Source organism: Grus americana, chromosome 1 (assembly GCF_028858705.1).
Source record: "Grus americana isolate bGruAme1 chromosome 1, bGruAme1.mat, whole genome shotgun sequence".
NCBI classification, from domain to species: Eukaryota; Metazoa; Chordata; class Aves; order Gruiformes; family Gruidae; genus Grus; species Grus americana.
In genome coordinates this window covers 86191852-86216911 of record NC_072852.1, presented here as the reverse complement: position 1 = coordinate 86216911, position 25060 = coordinate 86191852, and the positions used below count along the sequence as shown (strand labels likewise).

The following is a 25060-nucleotide window of genomic DNA, read 5'->3' as shown; positions in this document are numbered from 1 at the left end:
CATAAACCTATAATCTCACGCTGGCATTTCCAGCACGGATGGCAGATACAGAGAAAGGATCATGCTTTGAAACTCCCATTCTGCCCCTGGGTATTTTTACTTCCAGAAGAAAAACAGGAAACTGAAATACAGCATACCACAAGCAAAGCTGATTTGCAGTGATTAAACATGATTCACATCTCTCCTCCACCTTCCTAATGAAAAGATAGTTGCAAGAAAAAAAGGAAAAAGAAAAAAGAAAAATTAAAAGAAAAAGACTATGACCTAAAATTTGTTATATTATACATTTGCAATTTTAGCCAATAAGGCCAGACTGACTACAGTAGACACTAACTGACCTCCATGTAGCTAAAGAATGGCCTCCATGGGAGGCCACACCTTTCTGCTTCCACCTAAACCCTGACCCCTGCCTCTGCATCCAGTCAGGGAGCTGCTTACATTCATGAGCACCTTTATCCCTTTCCAAAATTGCCTAAGATATGCTAGCTCACTGCACGCAGGACTTTAGCCCACAGATAGCAACAATAATTGTTCCCATGACATGGAGCTTTTCCTGGCATTGCCTCAGGCCAGTCATCCTATAAATAGTGTATCAAAGGTCAAGTTGGGAGGAAAGAGAAAAAAAATCCCTTGGCAATCTAAACAGGCAAAAGCCACTTCCTTTTATTCCAGCAGTTACAGTGAGCTTTGGGCTGATTTTCCACACACAGACCGAATCCATCTCTCATTTGTTTCTGAAGGATCTCTTTTTTCATGCCATGAGATTTTTCAGTTTTCATGTACATTACATTCCCTTCTTACTGCAGATCATGGCTTCATGTCCACTTGCTATGGTCCTACAATCTCTGCAGATGATTACTGTGCTCACTGGAGACAGTCTGTGGTGGGTTGAGCCTGGCTGGAGGCCAGGTGCCCACCAGAGCCACTCTCTCACTCCCCTCATTCACTAAACAGGGGAGAAAAGGCATAACGAAATGCTTGCAGGTCGAGATAAGGACAGGGAGAGATCACTCACTAATTATCGTCACGAGCAAAACAGACCAAACTTAGAGAGGGAATTCATCTAATTTATTACTAGGCAAAACAGAGTAGAGGAAAGAGAAAATAAAATCAACTCTTAAAACACCTCCCCCCACCCCTCCCATCTTCCCGGGCTCAACTTCACTCCCGGCTTCAACCTTCCCCCCCTCAGCGGCACAGGGGGACGGGGAGTGGGGGTTACGGTCAGTTCATCTCACGGTGTTTCTGCCGCTTCTTCATCCTCAGGGGGAGGACTCCTCTCATCGTTCCCCTGCTCCAGCATGGAGTCCCTCTCACGGGGTGCAGACCTTCAGGAGCAAACTGCTCCAGCGTGGGGTCCCCCACGGGGTCACAAGTCCTGCCAGCAAACCTGCCCTGGCGTGGGCTCCCCTCTTCACGGGTCCACCGGTCCGGCCTGGAACTTGCTCCAGCGTGGGCTTCCCACGGGCCGCAGCCTCCTTCAGGTGCCTCCACCTGCTCTGGCGTGGGGTCCTCCACGGGCTGCAGGTGGAATCTCTACACCCCCTCATCCTTCCTCCATTGGCTGCAGGGGGACAGCCTGCTTCACCATGGCCTTCACCATGGGCTGCAGGGGGATCTCTGCTCCGGCGCCTGGAGCTCCTCCTCCCCCTCCATCTTCACTGACCTTGGTGTCTGCAGAGTTTCTTACATCTTCTCACTCCTCTCTCCGGCTGCAAAAGCTCTCTCTCTCTAACTGTTTTTCTACTTCTTAAATATGTTATCACAGAGGCGCTGATTGGCTTGGCCTTGGCCAACGGCGGGCCCGTCTTGGAGCCGGCTGGCATTGGCTCTATCAGACACGGGGGGAGCTTCTAGCAGCTTCTCACAGAAGCCACCCCTGTAGCCCCCCCGCTACCAAAACCTTGCCACGCAAACCCAACACATTCCACCCCTCGCCTCTGTGAATCACATATTTAAGAATTATCATTAAAATATACATTCAACACAAAAGCTACACACACAGAGATCACATCAACGAGGAAAAAGAAAAAAGAATTCCCCCCACCAGAATCAAAGCAACACTATCATGACACCAAACAAGAATAGACAATACACACAGAATCCACCTCTCATCCCTTCACCAATATTTTGCTCTCAAGCTAAGTTCAGTCAACGTTTTGCCCGTTACCTCCTCCAATTACTATCCTTATCTCGATTTTCTCGAGCCCCACATTGGGCGCCAAAAAAACTGTGGTGGGTTGAGCCTGGCTGGGGGCCAGGTGCCCACCAGAGCCGCTCTATCACTCCCCTCTTCAGTAAGGCAGGGAGGGGAGAAAGGAGGATGGAAAAAAAACAACCCCAAACTCGTGGGTCGAGATAAAGGCAGTTTAATGTAGCTAAAGCAAAAAAGCCGCGCGCGGAAGCAAAGCAAAAAGCAAAAGATTATTCTCTACTTCCCATCAGCAGGCGATGTCCGGCCACTTCCTGGGAAGTAGGGCTTCAGTATGCGTACCCCTTACTCCGGAAGACAAACATTGTAAAAAAAAACAACGAATGCCCCCGCCCTGTTCCTCCCCCTATTCTCAGTTTCTTATTGCTGAGCAGACGTCATATGGTATGGAATATCTCTTTGGTCAGTTTGGGTCAGCTGTCCTAGCTGTGTCCCCTCCCAAGATCTTGCCCACCCCCAGCGTGCTGCTGGGGAAAAGAAATGTTGGAAAGACAGCCTTGATGTGTGCTGGCACTACTCAGTAGTAGCCAAAACACTGGTGTGTTATCAACAGTTTGCTAGCTACCAATACACAGCACAGCACCATGAGGGCTGCTGTGGGGAGAATTAACTCCATCTCAGCCAGACCCAATACACAGTCATAATGAATACCCAAGTTGAAGCAAGCCCACCATCGCTAGGACTAGCATGTTTTGCTTTAGTGAACATTACCATTTCAGGACCATCCTAGAGAAAGCCTGAACAAGAGCAGCTTCTCCTGAAACACCTCCACTATGTACCTCACACAAAACACCAACGCCAGTTAAGCCACAGGTGCCATCGTGGGGATAGTAAGACTTAATCATCCCCCAAGCGCCAGTACTTTTCAAGAAAACATAGATTTAGCTCTCATGGATTCACAATATCCAATGCAAGGACAGAGGGTTGCAGAGCTAGCACCTCAGGGGGCAGAGCAAGCCGCCACTTCCCATCAAGTCGAGGTTACTATGAAAGGAGAAGGCAGAGTTTGGAGTGCACAAGCGCTTTTCCCTCAGCTTGTCTCAGTCATTTTTCATACCTTGGCACAGTGTCAGGATGCCACAAGAGTTCAGCTGGGCACAGGTTATCTCAGAGACACTGACCCAATTTTCCTCAGCTCCTCCCTACAACACTTGCCCCTGTGTTGTCTTTATTTGACTGACTGCTCACTGGAGAAAAGTTCCACTCATGAGGCTAGAGGAGCAGTTTCTGACAGACTTCTAACAATAACAAATATAAAAACCAGCAGAGAAAAGTGCTGGAACCTGTGTGTGTGTGCGTGAAGAAAAAGAAAATGGGGAGGAAACAGACAAAGAACAAAGAAGTCAAGAGAAAGAGGTATTGAAGAGATCACTTCGACAATAAAGGCAGAGAGGAAATATTCCCAGAGCTAAACGGAATACAGCAAGGAGAGAGGGACCAAGAAGGGCTGTCAGAAACTTCAACAGAGCTTTATGTACCCCCAGCAGTGTTTTTAGGGAATGTGACACAGGTGGCACTGACTTTTTGTACCCAGATATGACTTGGAACTGAGCTGGGACATAGGAAGACATTTAGAAGAGCATAAAATTGCCCTCTTCTTGACTAAGACAAGTGATGTGTTTCTTATATGGGAGTTCTGCTCCCAGGTGTACTGTGGAGTAGCAAGAATGAATACTAGATGTGAGAGTATCGAAAATTGTAACAGAGTGTCAAAGCTGGCATCAGAATCAAAGTCAGAGGGTTGAATGAACACAGCTGAATTTGAGGCCTAGGTAAAACAGGACATGCAGAGCTTCAGAGGGCCTCATATGAGAATGACTCTAGGCAAAGCAGAATCAGCATGGAGTTTAAAAGAGAAAATAACTGGTATGCGCCACGCCACTTGCTTTATCTAGATAATGGGAGGCACTGCTAGAATAAGCCCTGAACTGAATCAGCTGGAAAGAGGGATGGAGTTTGGCAGTTACAGAGGGCAGGATGATAGAAAGGATTTAATAATTGATAATATCGTAGAAATATGATTTAGACATTACTTTCTTATAATGCAAGACAGATGGCATAATTAGCATGCAGAACACACACTAGAAAAGAAAAATCTAAGTAACTTTTAGATAAAACACTGCTTCGTCCTCCTGCCCTCCCCCCAAGAAATAAGCCTATGACTAGCTTATGGTGATAGAAAGTAATTTCCTACTGGGGCAGTCTATTCCACAGTGACTGTGTATCTTGCATCTTGTTCTGAATAAGGTGGGATCAGCCAGAGTTAGAAGCAAGGTGTGATGAAGCAAGAGGGCCCCAGGTTAATCTAGAGTTTCATAGTTACTACAACTGTTTAGGTGGGGAAGAGACAGTGGAAAATGAAAGAAACATAAGGAGAGAAGAGTGTGGCTTTTGTTTTGTTTGGTTTTCTTTAAATGGAAAAGGACAGCATCAAATCAACTGAGATAGAACAAATGAAGTTTCCTGCTGAACTGTCGATAGGAGATCAGTTGAGTAAAGGATTTTCAGGTAAAAGAGGTGGAGTTGAAGCAATTACTCTACTTATATATATATATACACACAAGTTATATATTGGGAGGACTGCCAGGGAATGGGCTGTGTGAAGAAAAAATGGCAAAACAAGATAGGAAAGATTTGGGCAGGGGAAGGATTGAATATGAGTAGAAAGCAACCTTTGGATATAGGAAAAGCAGCAAACTACTTGAAAAGCACCAAAATGTATGTGCATGTAGCAGAATAAGGCTGGAGAAGCTGATGAAAGGAGCAATACGTAAAAAAAAACCAACCCCCAAAAAAAGGTGATCTAGCACAAGGCACCAAACATTATTATCAATCATGAGTTTACCTCGGAAGTTAAAGCTCTTAGTCAGGAAAGGCTATGACACTGGGTTTGTTCATTTTAAAGAAGAGAAAGCTGAGGTGGAGGGGAACTTACGGCTGGCATCAGCCACCTAATGGGAGGATATGAAGAAGGTGTCGGCACAAGATGGTAGAACATGAGACAACAGACATAAGCTGTATTACTCTCTTATTACATCTTATTACAATCTCCTTCTATATAGGAAAAAGAAATTTCACCATGGCTATTGTCAAACATGGAACAGTTGTTCAGGGACATGGTGGAATCTTCATCTTTAGGAATAATGAAAACTAGACTAGAATAGGCCTTGAGTGACCTAACCCAATTTGGTCCTGGTTTGAGCATGGGGTTGGAGCAGATGACTTCCACAGGTCCCTGCAATGTAAATTATTCTACACTTTTAAAGAAAGCATCTTTTAAGTTATTAAAATTTGAGAAGAGCTTATCATGGGGTTGGTTTTTGGGTTTTTTGTTGTTTTTTTTTTTTTTGCTAATAGTATTGAACACAAATTTTAACATTTACTTAGCCTCACACACTGAAAAAAAGTTTATCCAGGCTGGTGAGGAAGGGCATCTTTTAATACCACAAAAGTAATCATGCAATATTCTTCCCAAATGAGCCCTCAAACAGCTGTGTACAGTTACTAGCTCCTGTAGCTATCAGTAATACAGACGTGATTCCTTCTGCAATCAGAAGGAATCATATGGCCACAGGACACAGGCAATTTTATGGAATCCTCTTCTCCATCTGACTTTGTACACCCTTACATCCTACAGAAGACAGGCAGACCTTTTGCTTCCTCAATACTCTCAGAAACATCCAGGGAAAGAAGAGAGGAGAAGCCATGTGGTGGGTTAACCTTGGCAAACAGCCAAATGGCCACCCAGGCACTCTTGCACTCCCCCTCCTCAGCAAGACAAAGGGAGAAAATAGGATGAGAAAGCTCATGGGTAGAGATAAAGACAGGGAGATTGTTTACCAATTACTATCACAGGCAAAACAGACTTGGCTTGGGGAAAAGTAATTTAATTTATTGCTGATTAAAATAGATTTGAGTAATGAGAAAACAAAAACAAACATTAAACCAACACTTTTCCTCCCCCCTCTCCCAAGCTCAACATAACTCTTTTCACTCCAAACTCCTCTACTCCAGCCAAGCCTCACAGGGTAGGATATGGGGTGTGCAGTTTCTCTCTGTCACTCCTTCCCTCTCACACTCTTCCCCTGCCCCAGTGTGGGCTCTCCACAAGCCACAGTTCCTTCAGGAAATATCCATCTGGTCCAGCATGGGATCCTCCACTGGCTGCAGTGTGGATATCTGCTCCAGCGTGGGCTCTTCCACAAGCTGCAGAGAACATCTGCTCAAGTGCCTGGTGTACCTCCCCTCCTCCTCTGACCTTGGTGTTCCCTCTGCTGTTTCTCACTCTTTTTGTTCCCTCCTCCTCTCTCTGGCTAGTGTTTTCTACCCCCCCTTATGTTTGTACAGAGGTACCACACACGTGGCTAATGGGCTCAGCTCTGTCCTGTGGTGGGTCCGTTGCAGAGCTGTCTGGAAAAAGCTATCTCTGGCATGGGACAGCCCCTGCCCTCTTGCCACAGAGGCCACCCTGTCAGCCCCCACCACTACCAGAACCTTGCCGTGTAAACCCAGTGATGATACCCAATCTATGATACCCAACAAGGGGATCAGCAGTCCAAGTCCCACAAGGGGACTTCAACAAGGATGCAAAGACCTGCCCCCAATCTCATGATTGAAATAGTTCCCTCCACTCTATCCCTTTCTAAATATGGTTCCATCTATGTTTTTCTCTGACAGTCCTGTGATCTTTTTTCCCTCAGACATCAAAGCTGGATAAAGGGAGAAAAGTCACTCCTCTGAGCTACAGAAACAGCAGGTGGGTAGCTGGAGAGTAATTGTAGATGTAGAGGTATACTGATACAGTAATGGCATATTTTCAGTGATATGGGACAAACATCATATTGAATACCGGTAAGGGACTGAGTAGAAAAACAGACATGGAACTTGACTGGCAAAACTGACTTGGAATTAATTTGTATTTGGACTTGAAAGAAAAAAAAGAGATAAACTCTGTATTATTAAATTAATAGTTCTATTTCAGTAATATTTCAAGCTAAAAGCTCACCTGACTTCTTCATTTGCAAGTCAGCTTAGCACTTTATCAAGCAGTCATTTCTCTTCACTTTTTTCTCCACATTGTCATTTTTGAAATATTTAAAAAAATGTCTCAGCCATGAATTCTAAGTACTATTTTCAAAAGCATCTGGTAACTTAAATCCCATGTGACTTTTAGCTAAAAGGCAATGATAAGCAGTGGGCTGTGAATCCCAGGAAACACATTATGTTGTAAAAGGGTTTGTGGAGATGGAATCCAGGAACAACTGTTTTCAGTAATGAATCTGTTGATCTGACAGAAGACTTTGGAGGACATGCAATCAGTCCAGAATTTTGGGAACCAGTAGCCTGGGATGGCCTAATCACCCAGAAACTTTCTGTTTCTGGCCTTCTATGTGTAAAAACACTTAAGAGTTGCAGGAAACCTAACAAGGCAAGACAACCTGTGTGTATACATCCACACAAAGAAAAGGAGCTAAGGTCTCAACCTTCCTTTTTCCTCTGTAAACTGCCACTCTCCTTTCTGACTGTTCAACATGAGAAAAAGTCTACTTGGATAAAGTGAAAAGTGAATCCCACACACACCACATCCCACATCACCTAGAGGGCTTACTACAGGATGTTGTTTCACTCTTCTCTTTAGCTGGAGAAATTGGCCATAAAGTAAGAAACAGCAGGCAGTCTTATGAAACTAATGAAAGTAAGTATCTTAATTCATAGCAGGGGGCAAGGAAAAAAAAGGCCTTTCTATCTATCAGATCAGAATGCTTCTTGTCAGATTCTTTGTTCTAAATAAAGAAGTAACAGCTGGTCCAGGAAGGACTCCACAGGCTTCCATATGGTGAGGGGGGAAGACAATGCCCACATACTCTTCTACTAAAGTATAACAAGGAAACTTGCTTCTCCTTCCTATCCTTGGTTCATTCTTCAGTCTTATTAAGAGCTCTCTGCACTAGCATCAGTATAAATCTGCCCTTGGGCTATATTGATTTTGTTCTGTATTTCATATAGAACACTGTAGCAAGTCTGTATCACAGTCTACTTCTGTCCTTAGGAGAAAGGAGAACATACAGAAGAGAAGTCCTGGAAAGGACTCTACGCAGAGAAACACCAAGCAAGGGGACAAACTACACTAGCTGAACGTAGCTCCATTCAGACAAGACAGCAACATATTGTTAGCAGGAGATCAGGAATGGTGATCAAGCCGGAGGAATTTATGAGAAACATAAGGAGAGAAAGTACCTTCTAACATTAAGGTTCATTATTTGGTTGTCTTTGGCTGTTCTAAGCTACTCATGGAATCTCAGGAAGTAAATGATGGGAACAGTGTTTTGTAGTTTGATAGACTGTTATTTCAGTTATTCCTTAAAATATTTACCATTTTTATCTATCTCCAACTTCTGTGATAATGGGGCTGCAAGGGAGTATCAGCTTTCCTTGAATGCTACAAAAAAGGGAAGACAGATTTTTAAAAAAAATTCCTATTTTTATTCACCAAGCCTAATTTCCATGTTTTTCAGTGCTTCATACTACTATCCGATACTAAATTATTGACCTGGACTGTGAACAAGTCATGCTACTGATGCAGACAACAAAGCTAGTGCCACATCGAGCTGCATTATGTCCATCTAAGCTTTCTGTCTAAGGAGCAGCACACTACGAATGCAGTTACATTTCTTTCAGGATGAGCAGGATAAAAAGGCACACACACATTTTAATCATTCTTGAAGCTTAAAAAAATAAAAAACACTTACCAATTTTAATTGCTTTATAAGTCTCCAGTACAATGAACTGTATTTTAATAAAGTTATTCTGCATTACCCAATCATTTCATGAAACAGGAATTTAAGGTAACATTGACAACCATTAACTATCCATTGCATTTGCAATTGGTGAGTTGAGTTTCCAATCATGTTCTTAGCACCAACTCCAGTCTGAGGTGCTAGAAGTGTCAGAAGAGGCTGCTACTCAGCATTCTCTGTGAGAAATCATTTAATCTCCTAGCTCTGTGAACTTTTGGCAAATGCCAAATACTACTAATACAGAGAACCAACAAAGAAGTGGCTGCCTAAGGGGTGGGGAAAAAGGTCTCTCACCTTGGCAGGCTCGTTCATCATCAACAGGCTGGTAGCCAGCCTTGCAGGTGCATCGTCCAATGGCCACCATCCACTCCCCTTCTCCATTGCAGTGCAACCGAACACCTGAAGACCCAGTCGTGCTTGTCTCTTCAGCATTTGGTACACATGTCCCAGGTGACTCCACCAGTGAGGTCCTCTCCCCTCCAGCAAAAGTTTCAGGGAAGGAGGCAAATCCTTTCACCACAGCTGGGCACTTGTAGAAAAAGACTTGGACTGCCACCAGGGACATGCAGGCTCCTGAATCCTGGAAGGCCAGGTAGAAGCCATGCTTGGTGAGTGGCCCAAAGCTACGTACTTTGACATTCATCTTCACCACCTTTCCAGTACTGTCCACCTGGGAAAAGCTTTCATCAGCTGCAATAGTATCCACTTTGGTCCAGGGGCCCTCACGCCACTCTGGCAGTTCCTGAGAGGCTATGTCAGCCTCCGACTGGTGGTAGTAGAGTGTGAAAGTCTCCTTGCAAGAAGAGGCCACAGTGTGCATGCTGGCACAGTCTCTCACTGAAAAATGGAGGCGGACATGGACTCGGTGGGCTCCGCGTCGCTCTATGAAGTGAGTACGCAACCAGTTATTCTGACCTGGTTCAGCCACGTTACAGACTTGAAAGGTTCGGATCAGGCGCTTCTTGTCATCCAGGACACTTACCTCATCCCACTATAACAGATATATGGGAGACAAAAGGAAGAAGAAATAGTAAAAAAATATGGATTCCATGTTCAACTGCACCAAAAATACAGGACAGGCCTTCTTCTTCCCCTCCCTTCTCCTTGCCATGTCTATGACAAGACTTGAACCTGCTGATGACATGTGCAGCACTCTAGGCAGACATGTATGACCCTGTAAAGAAGACCTGTTAAAGCCTGCAAGTAAGAACTGTTGTGACAGAAAACATAATTCATGCAAACCTGTCACGTGGCATTAAGACTCTTAAAATCAGTCACACTTTCTTCCCTCCTATTTCCCCATATCTTATATCCAGAGACAAGACTCACAACACAAACGAGACAGAGAAACAAGACACTGTTCTTTGAAGAAAACATTAAAGCAGAAGTCCCTTCTACCCAACTTTATCACAGTTGGAGCTGTGCTCTGCCATCTCTGATGCACACAAGAAAACTCAGCGTGGCCACCACGGGGGCAGGTCCAGGATCTGGTTTGTGCCAGAAGGAAGGCACAAGGGAGAGATAGGGAGGGGTGGAAGCAGGTTACTGCACGGAGCTGTAAAAGAAACTCCTCCTTACCCTCTCAACTAGCTTTACAGAATAGGTAAGAGGCCCTGAGTATGACAGACGAAGCGCATGAGATAAAAGAGAAGGAATCTGTGCAAGCACTCTCGCAAGGTCAGATTGACCAACTCCTTGCAACAAGACCTGCATTAAGACAAGTGCCAAGAAACAATGGCAAGTTATGATCATTGATGATTCCCTCCTGTATGAAATGGAAGCACTCATTTTCAGACCAGACCCTCTTTTCAGGGAAGTTTGCTGCCTCCCTGGGGCCCAGATTAGGGATGTCAACAGATGACAGATGAGCTTAGTACAGCCTTCAGACTATTATTCACTCCTGCTCTTTCATGTGGGTGCTAATGATGTTGTAACAAAAAGCCTAAAGTTAATCTAAAGAGATTTCAGGGCCCTGGGAAGAACGCGAAAAAATTCAGGAGCACAGGTAATGTTCTCCTCAATCCTCCCAGTAATAGGGAGAGACTTTGGAAGAACAGGCGATCCCAAGATATCAATACGTGTCTTCAGGACTGGTACATCCGCCAAAACTTTTAGTTTTACAACCATGGGAGAGTCTTTGAGGCATAAGGTATGCTGGGGCCTGATGAGATCCACCTGTCCTGATGGGGGAAATGCGTCTTTGCTTGTAAGCTGGTGGGACTGACTGAGAGGACATTAATCTAGAATGGGGGAAGGGGATGCCAACAGGAGAGCTGAAGGTAAGCCAAATGTTGGCATGGCATCACCTAAGGGTGGCAATGCTAGTGGGAAAATTTATGCTGCTCCTGGGAGCATGGTGGGCTCAGGAGCACATCTGAAATGCTTGTACACCAATGCACACAGTATGAGAGATAAACAGGATGAACTCGGAGCATCGGTCAGTTCCCAGATCTGTATCATTGGTATTAGTGAGACTTGGTGGAATGAGTCCCACAATTGGAGTGCCGGGATGGAGGGCTACAGGCTGCTCAGGAGGGACAGGCAGGGCAGGTGAGGTAGAGGAGTTGCACTGTATTTAAGGGAGAGGTTTGATTATACAGCCCTTACAGTTAGTTATGATGGGGCTGACAACCTCTGGGTGAGGATTAGGGGGATGGAAAACAACAAAGATGTTGTAGTGGGTGTGTACTACTGATCACCCAGCCAGGATGTTAGCACTTATTCTACAGGCAATTAGGAGAAATATCTGGGTCAGTAGTCATTGTCCTTATGGGAGATTTCAACTTCCCAGACATCAACTGGGAATACCATACTGCTATTTAAGGCTGGAAAATTCCTGAAGTTTAGGGAAGAAAACTTCTTGTCACAAGTACTCAGTGAGCCAACTAGGAAAGATGCCCTCCTAGACTTGCTGTTTGTGAATAGAGAAGGACTTGTGGGAGATGTGATGGTAGGTGGCTGTCTTGGCCACAGTGATCACAAAATGGTTGAGTTTAAAGTTTTCAGTGTAATGAGAAAAAGGACAGCAGAGTTGCTCCCCTGGATTTCAAAAGAGAAAACTATAAGCTGTTCAGGGAGCTACTTAGCAGTGTCCCCTGGGAATCTGCTTTTCAGGGCTTAGGAGTCCATGAGTGCTGGTCAGTCTTCAAGAACCACCTTTCAGAAGCACAGGAGCAGGCAATTCCAGCATGTCAACCAAGTGGGGGCAGAAGACCAGCTTGGCTGAACAGGGAACTCCTTGTGGAGCTCAAGAGGAAAAAGACGTTGTATGATCTCTGGAAGCGAGGTCAGGCTCCGCTGGAAGATTACAGAGCTGTGGTTCATATATGCAGGGAGAAGACATGAAAGGCCAGATCTCACTTAGAGCTGACACTGGCCAGTGTTGTTGCAGATAACAGGAAGGGCTTTTTAAAGTATGTTAATAGCAAGGGGAGGTCTAAACAAAACATTGGACTGACACTTGTCCAAGATGGTCCCCCAACTAATAGGGATAAAGAAAAAGCAGAGGCATTCAATACTTTTTTTGCCTCAGTCTTTAATAATACCGATAGACCTGGGGCTGCCCGGTCCCCTGAGTTGGAGGACCATGAATGCAGGAAAAGTGACTTTCCATTTGTGGACACTGAAATCGTAAGGGACCAGCTATATCAGCTGAATGTTCAAAAGTCCGTGGGGCCCGACTGGGATTCACCCCAGAGTACTGAAGGACCTGGTGGATGATACACCAGGGACCCCCCTCGATCATCTACCAAAGGTCTTGCAAGTCTGGGGAGGTCCCTGCTGACTGGAAGCTAGCCGACATTATTCCAATCTACAAAAAAGGCGTGAGGGAAGACCCAGGGAACTACAGACCTGTTAGTCTAACCTCAGTTCCTGGAAATATTACGGAGAAGATTACACTGGGTACTACTGAAAGGCATTTAAAGAACAATGCAATCATCAGGCACAGTTACCGTGAGTTCACAAAGGGAGAGTCCTGTCCAGCTAATCTGATATCCTTCTATGATAAGGTCACCTGCCCAGTGGGTGAAGGGAAGGAGGTGGATGTAGTTTGTCTGGATTTTAGTGAGGCTTTTGATACTGTCCCTCACAGCATCCTTCTGGACAGGTTGTCCAACTGTGGCATGAGCAGGTAAATGGTGCGCTGGGTGAAGAACTGGCTGAAGGGCAGAGCTCAAACGGTTGTAGTGAATGAGGCTACATCTGGCTGGCAACCGGTCACCAGCCGTGTTCCTCAGCATTTGATTCTGGGGGCAGTTCTGTTCAATGTATTTATGAACTATCTGGATGCAGGAGTTGAATGCACCATTAGCAAGTCTGCTGATGATACCAAACTGGGAGGTGCTGTTGATTCTGGAGGGACAAGAGGCCTTGCAGAGGGATCTAGATAGATTGGAGCATTGGGCTATGATTAATGGGATGAAATTTAACAAGAACAAATGCTGGATTCTGTACCTTGGACGGAGGAATGCCGGACACAAGTATAAACTGGGAGAGTAGTGCCTGGAGAGCAGCCCTGCAGAAAGGGATCGGGGGGTGCTGGCTGACAGCAGCTCAATATGAGCCAGCAGTGTGCCATGGCAGCCAAGAGGACAAACCCCATCCTGGGGTGCATCAAACACAGCATAACCAGCCAGTCAAAAGAGGCCATTATCCCGCTGTATTCAGTGTTGGTACAGCCTCACCTTGAGTACTGTGTGCAGTTCCGGGCCCCACAATTTAAGAAGGATGTGAAGGTACACAAATGCATCCAGAGGAGGGCAACAAAGATGGTGCAAGGGCTAGAAGGCATTGCATGTGAGGAGCAGCCAAGGACACTGGGTTTGTCTAGTTTGGAGAGAAGGAGTCTGAGCAGCGACCTCATTGCCCTCTACAGCTTCATGAGGAGGGGACATGGAGAGGGAGGTGCTGATCTCTTCTCTCTGGGATCCAGTGATAGGACGTGTGGGCAAAGCTGCGCCAGGGGAGGTTTAGACTGGACATTAGGAAGCATTTCTTTATCGAGAGGGTGGTCAGACCCTGGAACAGTGTTCCTAGAGAGGTAGTCAATGACCCAAGTCTGTCAGTGTTGAAGAGGCATTTGGACAATGCCCTTACTAACATGCTTTAACTTTTGGTCAGCCCTGAAGTGATCAGGCAGTTGGACTAGATGATTGTTGTAGTCCCTTCCAACTGAAAGTCTAGTCTAGTCTAGTCTAGTCTATGCTATGCGGAGGGATGGCTGGACACCTCATGAGTATTTCTGAAGGAGGGTGGAAGGAAGATTGTAAGGAGGTGGCAATAGTATCCCACCCAGTATCCTCCTCTCTTAACAATCTGGCTTTGCACAACATACCATGTTCAAATTGTATATATGTACAAAATACATAAAACAAGTCTCATTGGTTCCAGTTTCCCTTTCTTCATCAGCTGCATGCACGCCTTCCCAGCAGAGGTGCAGTGAAGAAGAGAACAAGGGAAATACTTACCCCATCAGAAGGGTGTGTGGTCCAGCCAATCTCTGAGGTCTCTCCAGTTGTATCCAGAAGTATTTCTGTTTATATTTTAAAAAAATTAAATAAAAAGAAGAGTATTTTGTGCTTTTCCAAGTCAGGCTAAAATCTTTCCTGTCCGTCACAGGACTGTCTCTGATCGACACCCCCTCCAAAAACGTGTCTTGTAGAGGGCTTCCACGCACCCAGAATATACATTCATGTTTTAAGATTAAATATGACAGGCTACATCCATACTAATGAAATAAGCAGGGTCAAGACAGGGGCAGAGGCACTAGGCACATAATCATGCTAACTCCTGGTTAGCAAGTTGCTTGGCAATATTCTGGCCAGATGAAAACTTTCCCAGGCAAAGTGTAAGCGCACTGACAGCATGGACCAGAGTTATCTTTATAAGCAGTACAGATGAGGCCACTCTCTCTTTGGAAAGGGTGGGACAGAGATGAGTTATATGAATGTGTGCCAGTCTCCTCAGGACCATGGTTGCCCATTTTATTTGCAGGTGTAAATGTGGACACAAGGCCAAGCCACTTTCGTTTCCAGCTCTGGAGCCAAATTTCTGTGGGAGTTTAGGATGATGACCCAGTTGATCCTGTAATGGATTCACTTTGTTCTGGAGCTGGGCACTAGGTTGCAAGTCTGTGTACAAGTCCTAGTTTTATCAGCAAATCAGTATTAAGTAGTCTCTTGCATTATACTGCTCAGGAGTAGGGTACATGCAGAACTCCACAGGCCTAGCTTATTCCCACTAGTTTGCATTTCCTTTATTATTGAATCTACCACTGGAGACAGGTACTAGACTTGACTGCTCTTGGAGATGTTATTCTCTGTTCAGGTACAAAGAAACACAGAAGAGCTTGTGGCAGTGCAAGCTATACACATAGTACTCTCCAGAAGTGAAGACATCAAGGTCTGAGACCACCCTGGAAGTTACTGATATGCAAGCATGTGTGCTTTTCTGTGTACATTTATAGTGAGGACATAGGGGAAGAAAAAGACTCCATCAAATAGGTATTTACATGTGTTGGATACATAATGTACATATTGACTGCTTTTTCTTTAATTCTGGAAAGTCAGTCTCTTTTGTTTGCCTATTTTAATTTTCATTATTCTATCTTGTTGCTTTGTTTAAAAAACAAAAACAGAAAAAAAAACCAGAACCCAACAGTAACATCCAGCTTATTTACAAACAGGATTCATCATTCCCCTTGCAAAGGTTTAATGATATGATTGACCCATGTTTTATGCAGGAGAGATCCTCAATAGTTTCTATTTCCAAATTATGGATTGCTGACTTCACTATCCCTATCAGTGTTCCTGGTGATTCACTCCATATTAATCAGCAGAGAGGAAAGACTAGACTCATCCTAAAGCAGTCATGATCAAGTGAGCAAGTTTATCCAGACCTCAGGCTTCATCGATGTCCCCAAACTGGTGTTCCCTATATTCCTACAAATCATGTATTTCTTAGACCGTCCTGAGGAGCCAATGCAGTTCCTTGCTTCAAAAGCAGTGCAAAAATATCTGGGCTGGCTTGCCAGAACTGGAAAGACCTACTGGTAACAGCTAAAGCACAACCCCACTAAAATTACCTAGCGGACCTCAGGAAATGCTGAGCACCTCAAGGACAGCTCAGCTCAGATGGCTCATCTGAGCAGCAAAGCATCCGTGAAAGGCCTACACCTCCTTGAGTAGGCTCTCCTGGCAGCAGAGGGACTTGGTGTTCCCCATGCACATTACTGTCTGAATTGCACACTCTGGCACAGTGGTTGCACACTGTCAGGTCAGTATTTTTACACTGGGTTCCCAAACACTGATATGCTGGAATAATATACAAAGTCATTTTTCAACAAAGAAAGAACTTTTTTTCTAATCAGGTCTGAGTCTCCCATTTACCACTACCCCATGGAAACTCTAGGAGAAAATAAAATACAGAAAAGTTAATCAGGGCATGGAAATCCAGAAAAAAGTGAGAAAGGAAAGCAGAAGAGAGAAAATAGAGAAGACCTGCTCAGCAGCCTGGGCTCTACCACAACTAGCAGGAAACATTCTCTAGATGGCTTCTCACCAGTGAGCAAGGTAATCTCTATCAAGCACATGAATATTTCACAGGCAAACAGATACAGGCAGCCTGAAGCAGACAGAACTGTCCCTCTCACAGTGAATATTTTAAGTCAGGAAGCATTAGAAAAATAAGAAAAGTACACGAGAATGTTGTGTGCATAAACCTCATTTGGTGACCTACGGTCAAAAGTCCCTCACTATTTTTCTTCTTTTTCTCCCTCTCCTACTGGCTGTATGCCTTGAATCAGATCCCCAGTCACACTAGCTGCATGTACACTCATAAATCTAACAAGCTGTTAGACTGCTCTCTAATTCCGAGGACAACACATGCACAGTATGGTTCATGTTCATATGGCTAAAAACTCCAACCCCACAGAACTGCATGGTTGCATCCAAACCATCTCTCAGGCATGGTCCTTGGTCCATCCTAATCTCTGACCAAGCCTAGGCACTGTTTAGGAGAAGCATAGTTGGCACAAGCCAAACTCATGACTGTGCTAATAATTTAACAGTATGAATGACTACACACCAGTGTACAGGTATAAGCCTTCACTCTGCCACTTTATTAGTACTGATGTAACATTACACATCCTCACTGTGCTGGGCCACAGCACTATTCTGCTGCTCTTCAGCAATGATCTGTTCAGCTGAATTTACCAACCTGGAAGAAAAACGGCTTATACCGTTTCTATCTTGCTCAAGATTAAGGGTCTTGCAAGACCAAATCAGATCCAGGCCTAGGGCAGTCCCTGATGCTGCTAGAGACACCACTTATTGAAGTGACCTCAGAGTATCAATAGAATAATATTCCACTCTGCATTAAAAATGAGGAATAATCAAGGTATCTGAGCAATCTGGAGGCTTTTAAACACATGAAATGATGACAATTCTTCATTGACTCCTGCTTTAATCTTACATTTTTGAAGAATGAGATTCCAATTTCTTACTGAGACTGTTATTTTAGTTGAAAGAAGAGAAAAATAGCTGATGAGAGATTCTCCTGTATTTCTCTTTCCTAAACTAAAACCCCCATCATCTTTTATAGCAGAGTCAAATAGATTTGTTACACTCTTCAAAAAATAAAATTCAGAATTAACTACACTCTCGTTTCATTGTCCTCTGTTCATGCAGGCCAGAAAGGGTGAAAAAATCTCGACGACTCATGGTAGTACCAGTCTATACTTACACCACAAACCAATCTCTTGGGCTGCGCTATACTATAATGTCAAGATCAACTGGGCAGAGGTTGGAAGTTGCTATTACAGATCAGGCTGTTCAGAATAGGCATGATTTTGGTTAGCCTATACTTTAAAGCAAGACACCTTAGCGCTTGTGTTACAGGCAAAGAAGTAAGATGCAAGAAGATGACAATTCACCCAAGGATGACTGACCCGTGGACAACCTGCATGAAGGCAGAGGTGGCCTAACAGCTTTCTGGATTGAAGAACACTTGTCCTCACTACCTTAACACCAGAGTCGTGCAAGAGGAAATTATACAACCCAAGTATAGGCAAACTATAGCCACTAAGAAAGTTGATCCTGAGAAGACAGCAAAAGAATCCCTTTACCTGCGGGATTAGAAGCTGGTGCTAAGAATGACCAGACCATAGAATCACAGAATGAAACAAGCTGGAAGGGAGGTATACAGGTCATCTTGATCAACACCCCTCTCAAGGCCAGGCTAAATTACAGTAGGTTGCTCAAGGCCTTGTCCAGCTGAATTCTGAATATATCCAAATGTCCAAATACATTGGTGGATAAGGCAAAGGGCACTAGGGAAGAAGGTAACATTCAGAGAGTTTGCTTTGTTATGCAACTGAATGCCCCAAGCAGCAAAGCTCTCTGGCTTAACAGACTTCTTGAAAAGAACTGAAATATTACCGGGCTTATTCTGCCTTGTATAATCATGCCTTGAACATTAACAAGTAGGAAGACTGCAAATGCTCTCTGAGGGGGCTGGAAAGAGAAAGCATTCTCTGGGCTTTTGCAAAAACATTGTTAGGGGTTGCCAAATCCAGTAACCTCACATAAGCAAAGCTGCTGCAGCCCCAGGTCCAACCAATAGCAAGATTGAGTGGGTATTCCCAATAAGCACACACACAAACACATGTAGACACATGGCCAGTCACAGAGATCAACATAGACAGAAACACTCACCAGTCATGCAAACAGAAACAGCACCACCAACAGCCTCATCCTGCTTTCCTTTCTGGCTGGTCAGGATGAAGGTCTGTTAGCAGGAAATAGATATGCATTTAGATACCACATGGATCCCTGCAATAACTGTCTTTATACATTCAGTGTCCGGTAGCTGACCTCTGGATCTATGGTCTCTCCATTTGCTGGCACCTGCACATATAAGCACCTGAAGCTTGCAGCCCCACTCCTGTTCCTAGTATTCAGACACCCTCGCTCACTGATACACACACATGCAGGCACACTGTGGCTCCTCTAGTAACTGGCTTTAGCATGCAGTCTACTCAGTAGCTGGCCCTGGATCCTTGTTCTCCTAGGTTGCTAGCACTTGGACATGTGAGTCCCCAGGGACCGCAGCCAGTTGCTGTAGTGCTGCCTCACTCCACAGAACCCCACTTACACATACAAACACATGCACAGGCACACACATTATGGATCCCTCCAGTAAATGGCCTCAGACACTCAGCCTAGGAGCTGACCCTTGGATCATCTTGACTCCAGTTGCACAGAGATACACAATATACAGACAGAACTGTCAAAGAAGCCCCAGAACTTATGGTGTCCCTCCCCAGTGGTTGGCTTAGACCTCCTGATCCCCTCAGTAGACAGCTCCTCCAGCTGACTCGCTCATAGACACACACACACATACACACAGGTGTCTCATTCATCTCCCAGATTCTCTGGTCTCTCCCTGGCTTCCAAACCCACTTACTCTACTAACCAGCTAGTCTGGTTTGATATTTGCTAGAGATCACAGACTCATTCATATAAGCTCACTCCCTCCAGTTGCTGGCATCACAGATGCACAGATGCTGTGAACTGTGGTCCAACTTAAGTTCCTGGCACTTGATTTTCATCCATTCCAGGCTCTCCAGCTGCTGGCAGCACTGACAGAGGGGCCCCTATGACCTGTAGTTCAACTCCAGTTGCTGGCATTTAGATGTCTGTATGTGTACATACACACAAAATAAAGCCCCCTCATCCATGTAACTAGTGAAAAACTGAATTTAAGAAGATAGGATAGACTGTGGTGATCGGTTGCAGGTCAAGGCCCGACAGGCATACTGACCAACAGCCTGTTTACACATGACTGGCCCCTCATCTCTATTATCTCACACTTGATCCTCCCCCAAACCACCTTGTTCCCTCTTTTTCCCTGCCTATGGTTCCTCCCCTAAATAACTCGCAGTAATTTTTGCAGAAACCCTGAATGATCTTCCCTACATCCCATAAGTCCCATGTTGGCAGTAACCCCCAGAGAGCACTTCCATTGACTTATCTTAATGGGTTCCATTCCCACTCAATGGGCTGATCAGGCTCCTATGACAGCCCTGGGAGAAGCTGGGTCAGGGTGTTTATTTCTCTACTAGATTACTTGGGTTCCCCTGCCTTTCATTGCTTCTCTGTGCTCCTTTGAGTGTGGGATGAGCCTTTTATCACGCAACTGAACAAATATATTTATATATGTGGGCTATCACTTGGAGACAGAACACAGTGAAACTTTTGGGAAGCCTCAAATACACTAGAACTTCTTCCAAAATGAAACAGCTATTGTGGTGATAATGTATCAGTGGCTAGTGACATATGCAATCTTAACAAGTATTTTATTTTTCAAGAATGAGTTGATGAAACAAGTAAAAAAGCAAACAAAAATAGCACAAAAATCCCACTTGTTCATTACTACTCAATACAAAGATCACTGTTATTTTTTAACAAAAAATGTCTTTTTTTACAGTTCAGCTATGACTTGACATGAAAAAATAAGGTACAAATTTATAAAATATGCCTCCTAATAGAAGAGAATATATACAAAACCAGCCTATATGAGACAAAAGACTGATTTTTGCTTGGACAAATCTATATTGTGAAGTCATTCCTGCAATGAATGTTCCTGTATTACTTCTGTACTCATCTGCAATTAATAAAAAAATCTATTTGGAGCCAATAGGATAAGTATTTAGTGACTTCCATGAAGTATAATATTTTCTAAGTACTTGCTGTGTCAGAGCAAAATGCTGACACTATCAGAACATTGAAGTTGTCATCCACATGGAGGAAGAAGGACTGTGTATTCTTCTCTTTACCTCCCCTATTCTTTTGTTAAAGCTCTAGGGAAACTGTAAGTATTAGCATGTTGGACTAATTCCTCTGCTAATGTCAGGAAATGCAGACATCAGGGAATAAAAAAACAACATTAAATGCTTGGTTTCAAGTTTGCATATGCAATCAAATTAAATTATTATCTACAACTTCCCTAGTAATACAATATAATATGTATTCTTCCACAGGTTGAGAGATTCATTCTGCAATCACCCACTATCGAGTCTAGAACTTATCCAACTGCCACTGCCATTAAACTGGCTACTTTTGATACAGTACAGTGTGATTTTTTTAAGTTCATCTATGTTTTCCTGCTTATTTTTGCATCATAAGCATTAAAATGTGAGTTTGGGCCTTCCAAGGTTTCACTGAAGCATATACTGAAAGTGCCAGATACTGTATATTACAAGAATGTTCTTCCTTTTCTTTGAAGCTTTAATTAGCTTTGAATATAAACAGTGGTAGTTGCAGCATGAATAGCCTCTACTGTTCTACTGGCCTCCAAGCAGCAAGAGCTAGCCTGCAGCTTGTGAACAGTTTCAACACAGGGCTATGGTTCATACCCGGGAATGGGGATGTCCTAGCACAAGGACTACAGAGTCATCTGTTATGGCAGAAAACAAATAAAGTGGAACTTCTGAGACTGACTGATGGGATAACCCAGACACCAATCCCTGTACAAACAAGCTGCACAACCAGACCAGTCCCATTCACCTTCTGAATGTCTACAACTGGAGATTCCTCTGCCCTGGGCTTACCAAGCATATGGCAAAGATTTTGGCATGCAGGGAAGTGTCAGGAAAGAACTGGGAAGAACATAACAAAAAAATCTTTGCTAGGATTTTAATAACTCATGTGAATCACAAGCAACTGAAGTAAAAAGTTAATTTTACTTTTTTTTCCCCTGAAGTAAAAGAACATCCATTTAAACCTTTCTTTGTATATAATAAAACAAAAGGTAATGGTATTTTTTACTCTGAAGATTACCTTTGAGGAAAGTATAGTTTTCCTCCACTTCAAAGTCAAGTCAATTTGAGCAATCAATACATTATTTTCAATAACCCAATATGACAACCAGTTAATAGGAAAGATAAGAGGAAAAATGAAATAAGAATGTCTGACCTCACAAACTTTTTCTTGCATATTCCCTTTTGCCAAGGAGACAGTTTTAATGCAAAACGTTTCTACCAACGTAGAAGAATTATCCTCTCTATATCTTGAACTTCCAGAAGATATTTAGAAAGGCTGTCCAGCCATTCTGCAGGATGGAGAGTTTGTTGTAAAATAAATGCAGTGCCTCACATGCAGACCACAGAATTCCTTTGGAACATATTTAATGAGTTCTGCAAAACTAACTCTGCTTGTGTTTACAGCTGTAAACATTTATAACTCAGTCAAACCAAAACTAATATTCCACTGAAAATACAACTCCATGCCCTAGTAAGAGCTGTTTCATTAGCAAGTTATCATTTGCTCTCAGCTATTTTAACTGTAGCCCATCAGGTATTCTTAAATTCTATGCTTCACTAACTTTTATAATCAGAAAGGTTAACCTACAAAAATGTTAAATGATGAACTATAGACAGTAATTACATACATATATAGATACTCACAGAAGTAAAATTTCTGTTTATTTCTTTATGTATTTTTGAGAAAAAGGAAAAAATCTATTTTTTCACCCAGCATGTAGCTTAAAAAAAATGTTCCCCAAACTAAAACCTCAAAAACTCTTGCAGAGCCACAAACATCAGGGAATGTAATCATAATGAAAACTTTTGCCCAATCTTGTTTCCTTTTATAAAGCTGAAAGAAGAAGTTTACAAATGTCGTCTCTTTCCAAAACAGTTTTCGTTACACTTCCCATGCAGGTTTTTTCTAGCCTAAAAATTGTGTCTGGAAAATTTTGGACAGACATGCTCATTCCTAGTGAAATCAGTGTGTCCAAATACTAGATCTGTATCAAATAAGTTCAGCCTAATGATTCCTTTTTAAGCATTAAAAACAAGAGCAACGATAACAACAAAAACATTTTCAATTGCTTAAAAGAACTTTACTTCTGAGTCCTGAAGGGATTTAAATTCCCATGAAGTCCTGTAAAAGGGTACTGCCTTCCTTATAACTGAAAAGCATTCTGCATAAAAAGTATTTGCTCTCCTCATAATGCATAGAAAGATGGTTTGAATACTTTGGCTACTTTTCTTTCCCTCTCTATAGCTTCTCCTTCTTTTCTTAATCATTTACATTAAGGTTTTATCAATATTGTTTTTCCCATCAGAAAACTTCAAACAAAGCTTAACTTGAGACAAAAATCCATTTACATTCAGACTGTTTAAATCTAAGTCAAATTCCTAAGAAACACTTGGAAGAGAAATTAACTTGACTGATTTTCCCACTCAGTCAATCCTCTTCAGTTAGAGGCGAGACATATTTTAGACACCATCTAAAACTTCCAACAAACCTTACAAAAACTAAAGACCAAACTGGATATTCCCTATATTTTTCAACTTAAATATGAAATCTGAAGTTCAAGTTTCTACTATATATAATAATAAGTTAACAAAATGGCCAGGGGCAAAGCTTTCTACATAGTTATCATCAGACTTTCCTTCCCCTAATGGATAGTTCTTCTTTGCCTTTTGATCACAACAAAAATATTTACCTCTGAGATGCAAATTAGATTTGGAGTGATCCTAGGACCATGTAGTACAGTCACAATGCAAGGTGCTGACTCCCCTGACTCTGAACTGAGTTGAAATTCAGCTCATGGGTACCTTTACTGCTTCATCTCCAAAGGCAGAATTTTACTGTCCTGTTTTAATCCAGGCAATTCGACCATGTGATGTGTGAAGCTGTATCACACAGTGTTTTCTAAATTCTTTTATTTCTACAAACTTACAGGAGTGATCACTGAGTTGCTTCATATTTGCAGAGAATAGAATTTTCTCTCCCTTTTCTATCTCAGTTCCTCTACCAGTTACACTAAGGAATAACATAGTACTTTGTAAAATAATTTTTAAATCAGCAGTTAACAGAGTTGCAGATATTTAAGAATTTGTATTATGATCTTACATCAGTTATTAAGCTCAACATGAGCTGGCAGTGTGTGCCTGCAGCCCAGAAAGCCAACCATCTCCTGGGCTGCATCAAAAGCGGTGTGACCAGCAGGTCGAGGGAGGTGATTCTGCCCCTCTACTCCGCTCTGGTGAGACCCCACCTGGAGTACTGCATCCAGCTCTGGGGGCCCCAGTACAGGAGAGACATGGAGCTGTTGGAGAGAGTCCAGAGGAGGGCCACGAAGCTGATCGGAGGGCTGGAGCACCTCTCCTGTGAGGACAGGCTGAGAGAGTTGGGATTGTTCAGCCTGGAGAAAAGAAGGCTCTGGGGAGATCTGATTGCAGCCTTCCAGTACTTGAAGGGGGCCTATAGGAAAGATGTTGAGGGACTGTTTATCAGGGAGTGTAGTGACAGGACCAGGGGTAATGGGTTTAAGCTGAAGGAGGGTCGATTTAGATTAGATGTTAGAAAGAAATTCTTTATTGTTAGAGTGTTGAGGCACTGGAACAGGTTGCCCAGAGAGGTTGTGGAGGCCCCATCCCTGGAAGTGTTTAAGCCCAGGTTGGATGAGTCTTTGGGCAACGTAGTCTAGTGGAGGGTGTCCCTGCCCGCAGCAGGGGGGTTGGAATTAGATGATCTTTAAGGTCCCTTCCAACCCAACCCATTCCATGATTCTATGATTTCCTCTCTGAACTTGCTCCCACTCCATTCTGCTCCTATTAAGAGAAGGAATGCTTTAACAAGCTTTCCTCTTCATTATTATTAAGGAAAAAAACAGAATTTTTTTCTTCCCAATCTTCACCCTCTTTTTTTTAGATTTGACGCTATTCTCCTTTCCATCCCTCTAGGTCTTTCCTTCCTTGTCTCCCTTTGATTCCCTCTCTCCCTCCTCTATTTTTTCAGAGGCTTTCACATATGCAGGAGATGAACAGCCATCACAAAGCGGTGCAGTTCATTGAGCACATGTAGCTGCAAGGATACTTCTTGGAACAAACAAGAGGATTGTTTACAATACCTTTGCCCTTCCCTAACTCTCTCCCACAGCTCTCATCTTATCTCCTGCTCTCATCACCCTGACTGCATCTGTTCTTTCTTCTCTTGTTTTCTTGGCCTCTCTTCTCCCCTGCCCACTTTTTATCTATCCT

General features: G+C 43.5%; 1 protein-coding gene across 11 annotated transcripts in view; it reads right to left on the bottom strand.

The window, feature by feature from the left end:
* Positions 1-25060, bottom strand: part of LOC129197620 (ephrin type-B receptor 5) — an 81508-nt gene that overhangs the window by 36532 nt on the left and 19916 nt on the right. For 9 of the 11 annotated variants that reach the window (XM_054806296.1, XM_054806274.1, XM_054806245.1 and 6 more), the window contains 2 exons: positions 14478-14542; positions 9304-10000 (listed from right to left, as the gene is read on the bottom strand). In XM_054806296.1, the coding sequence (XP_054662271.1) occupies positions 9304-10000; positions 14478-14542 (762 nt within the window). Of the gene's footprint in view, positions 1-9303; positions 10001-14477; positions 14543-18722; positions 18796-25060 lie in introns of all 11 variants that reach the window. The other 2 variants (XM_054806304.1, XM_054806315.1) reach the window with 2 other exon arrangements.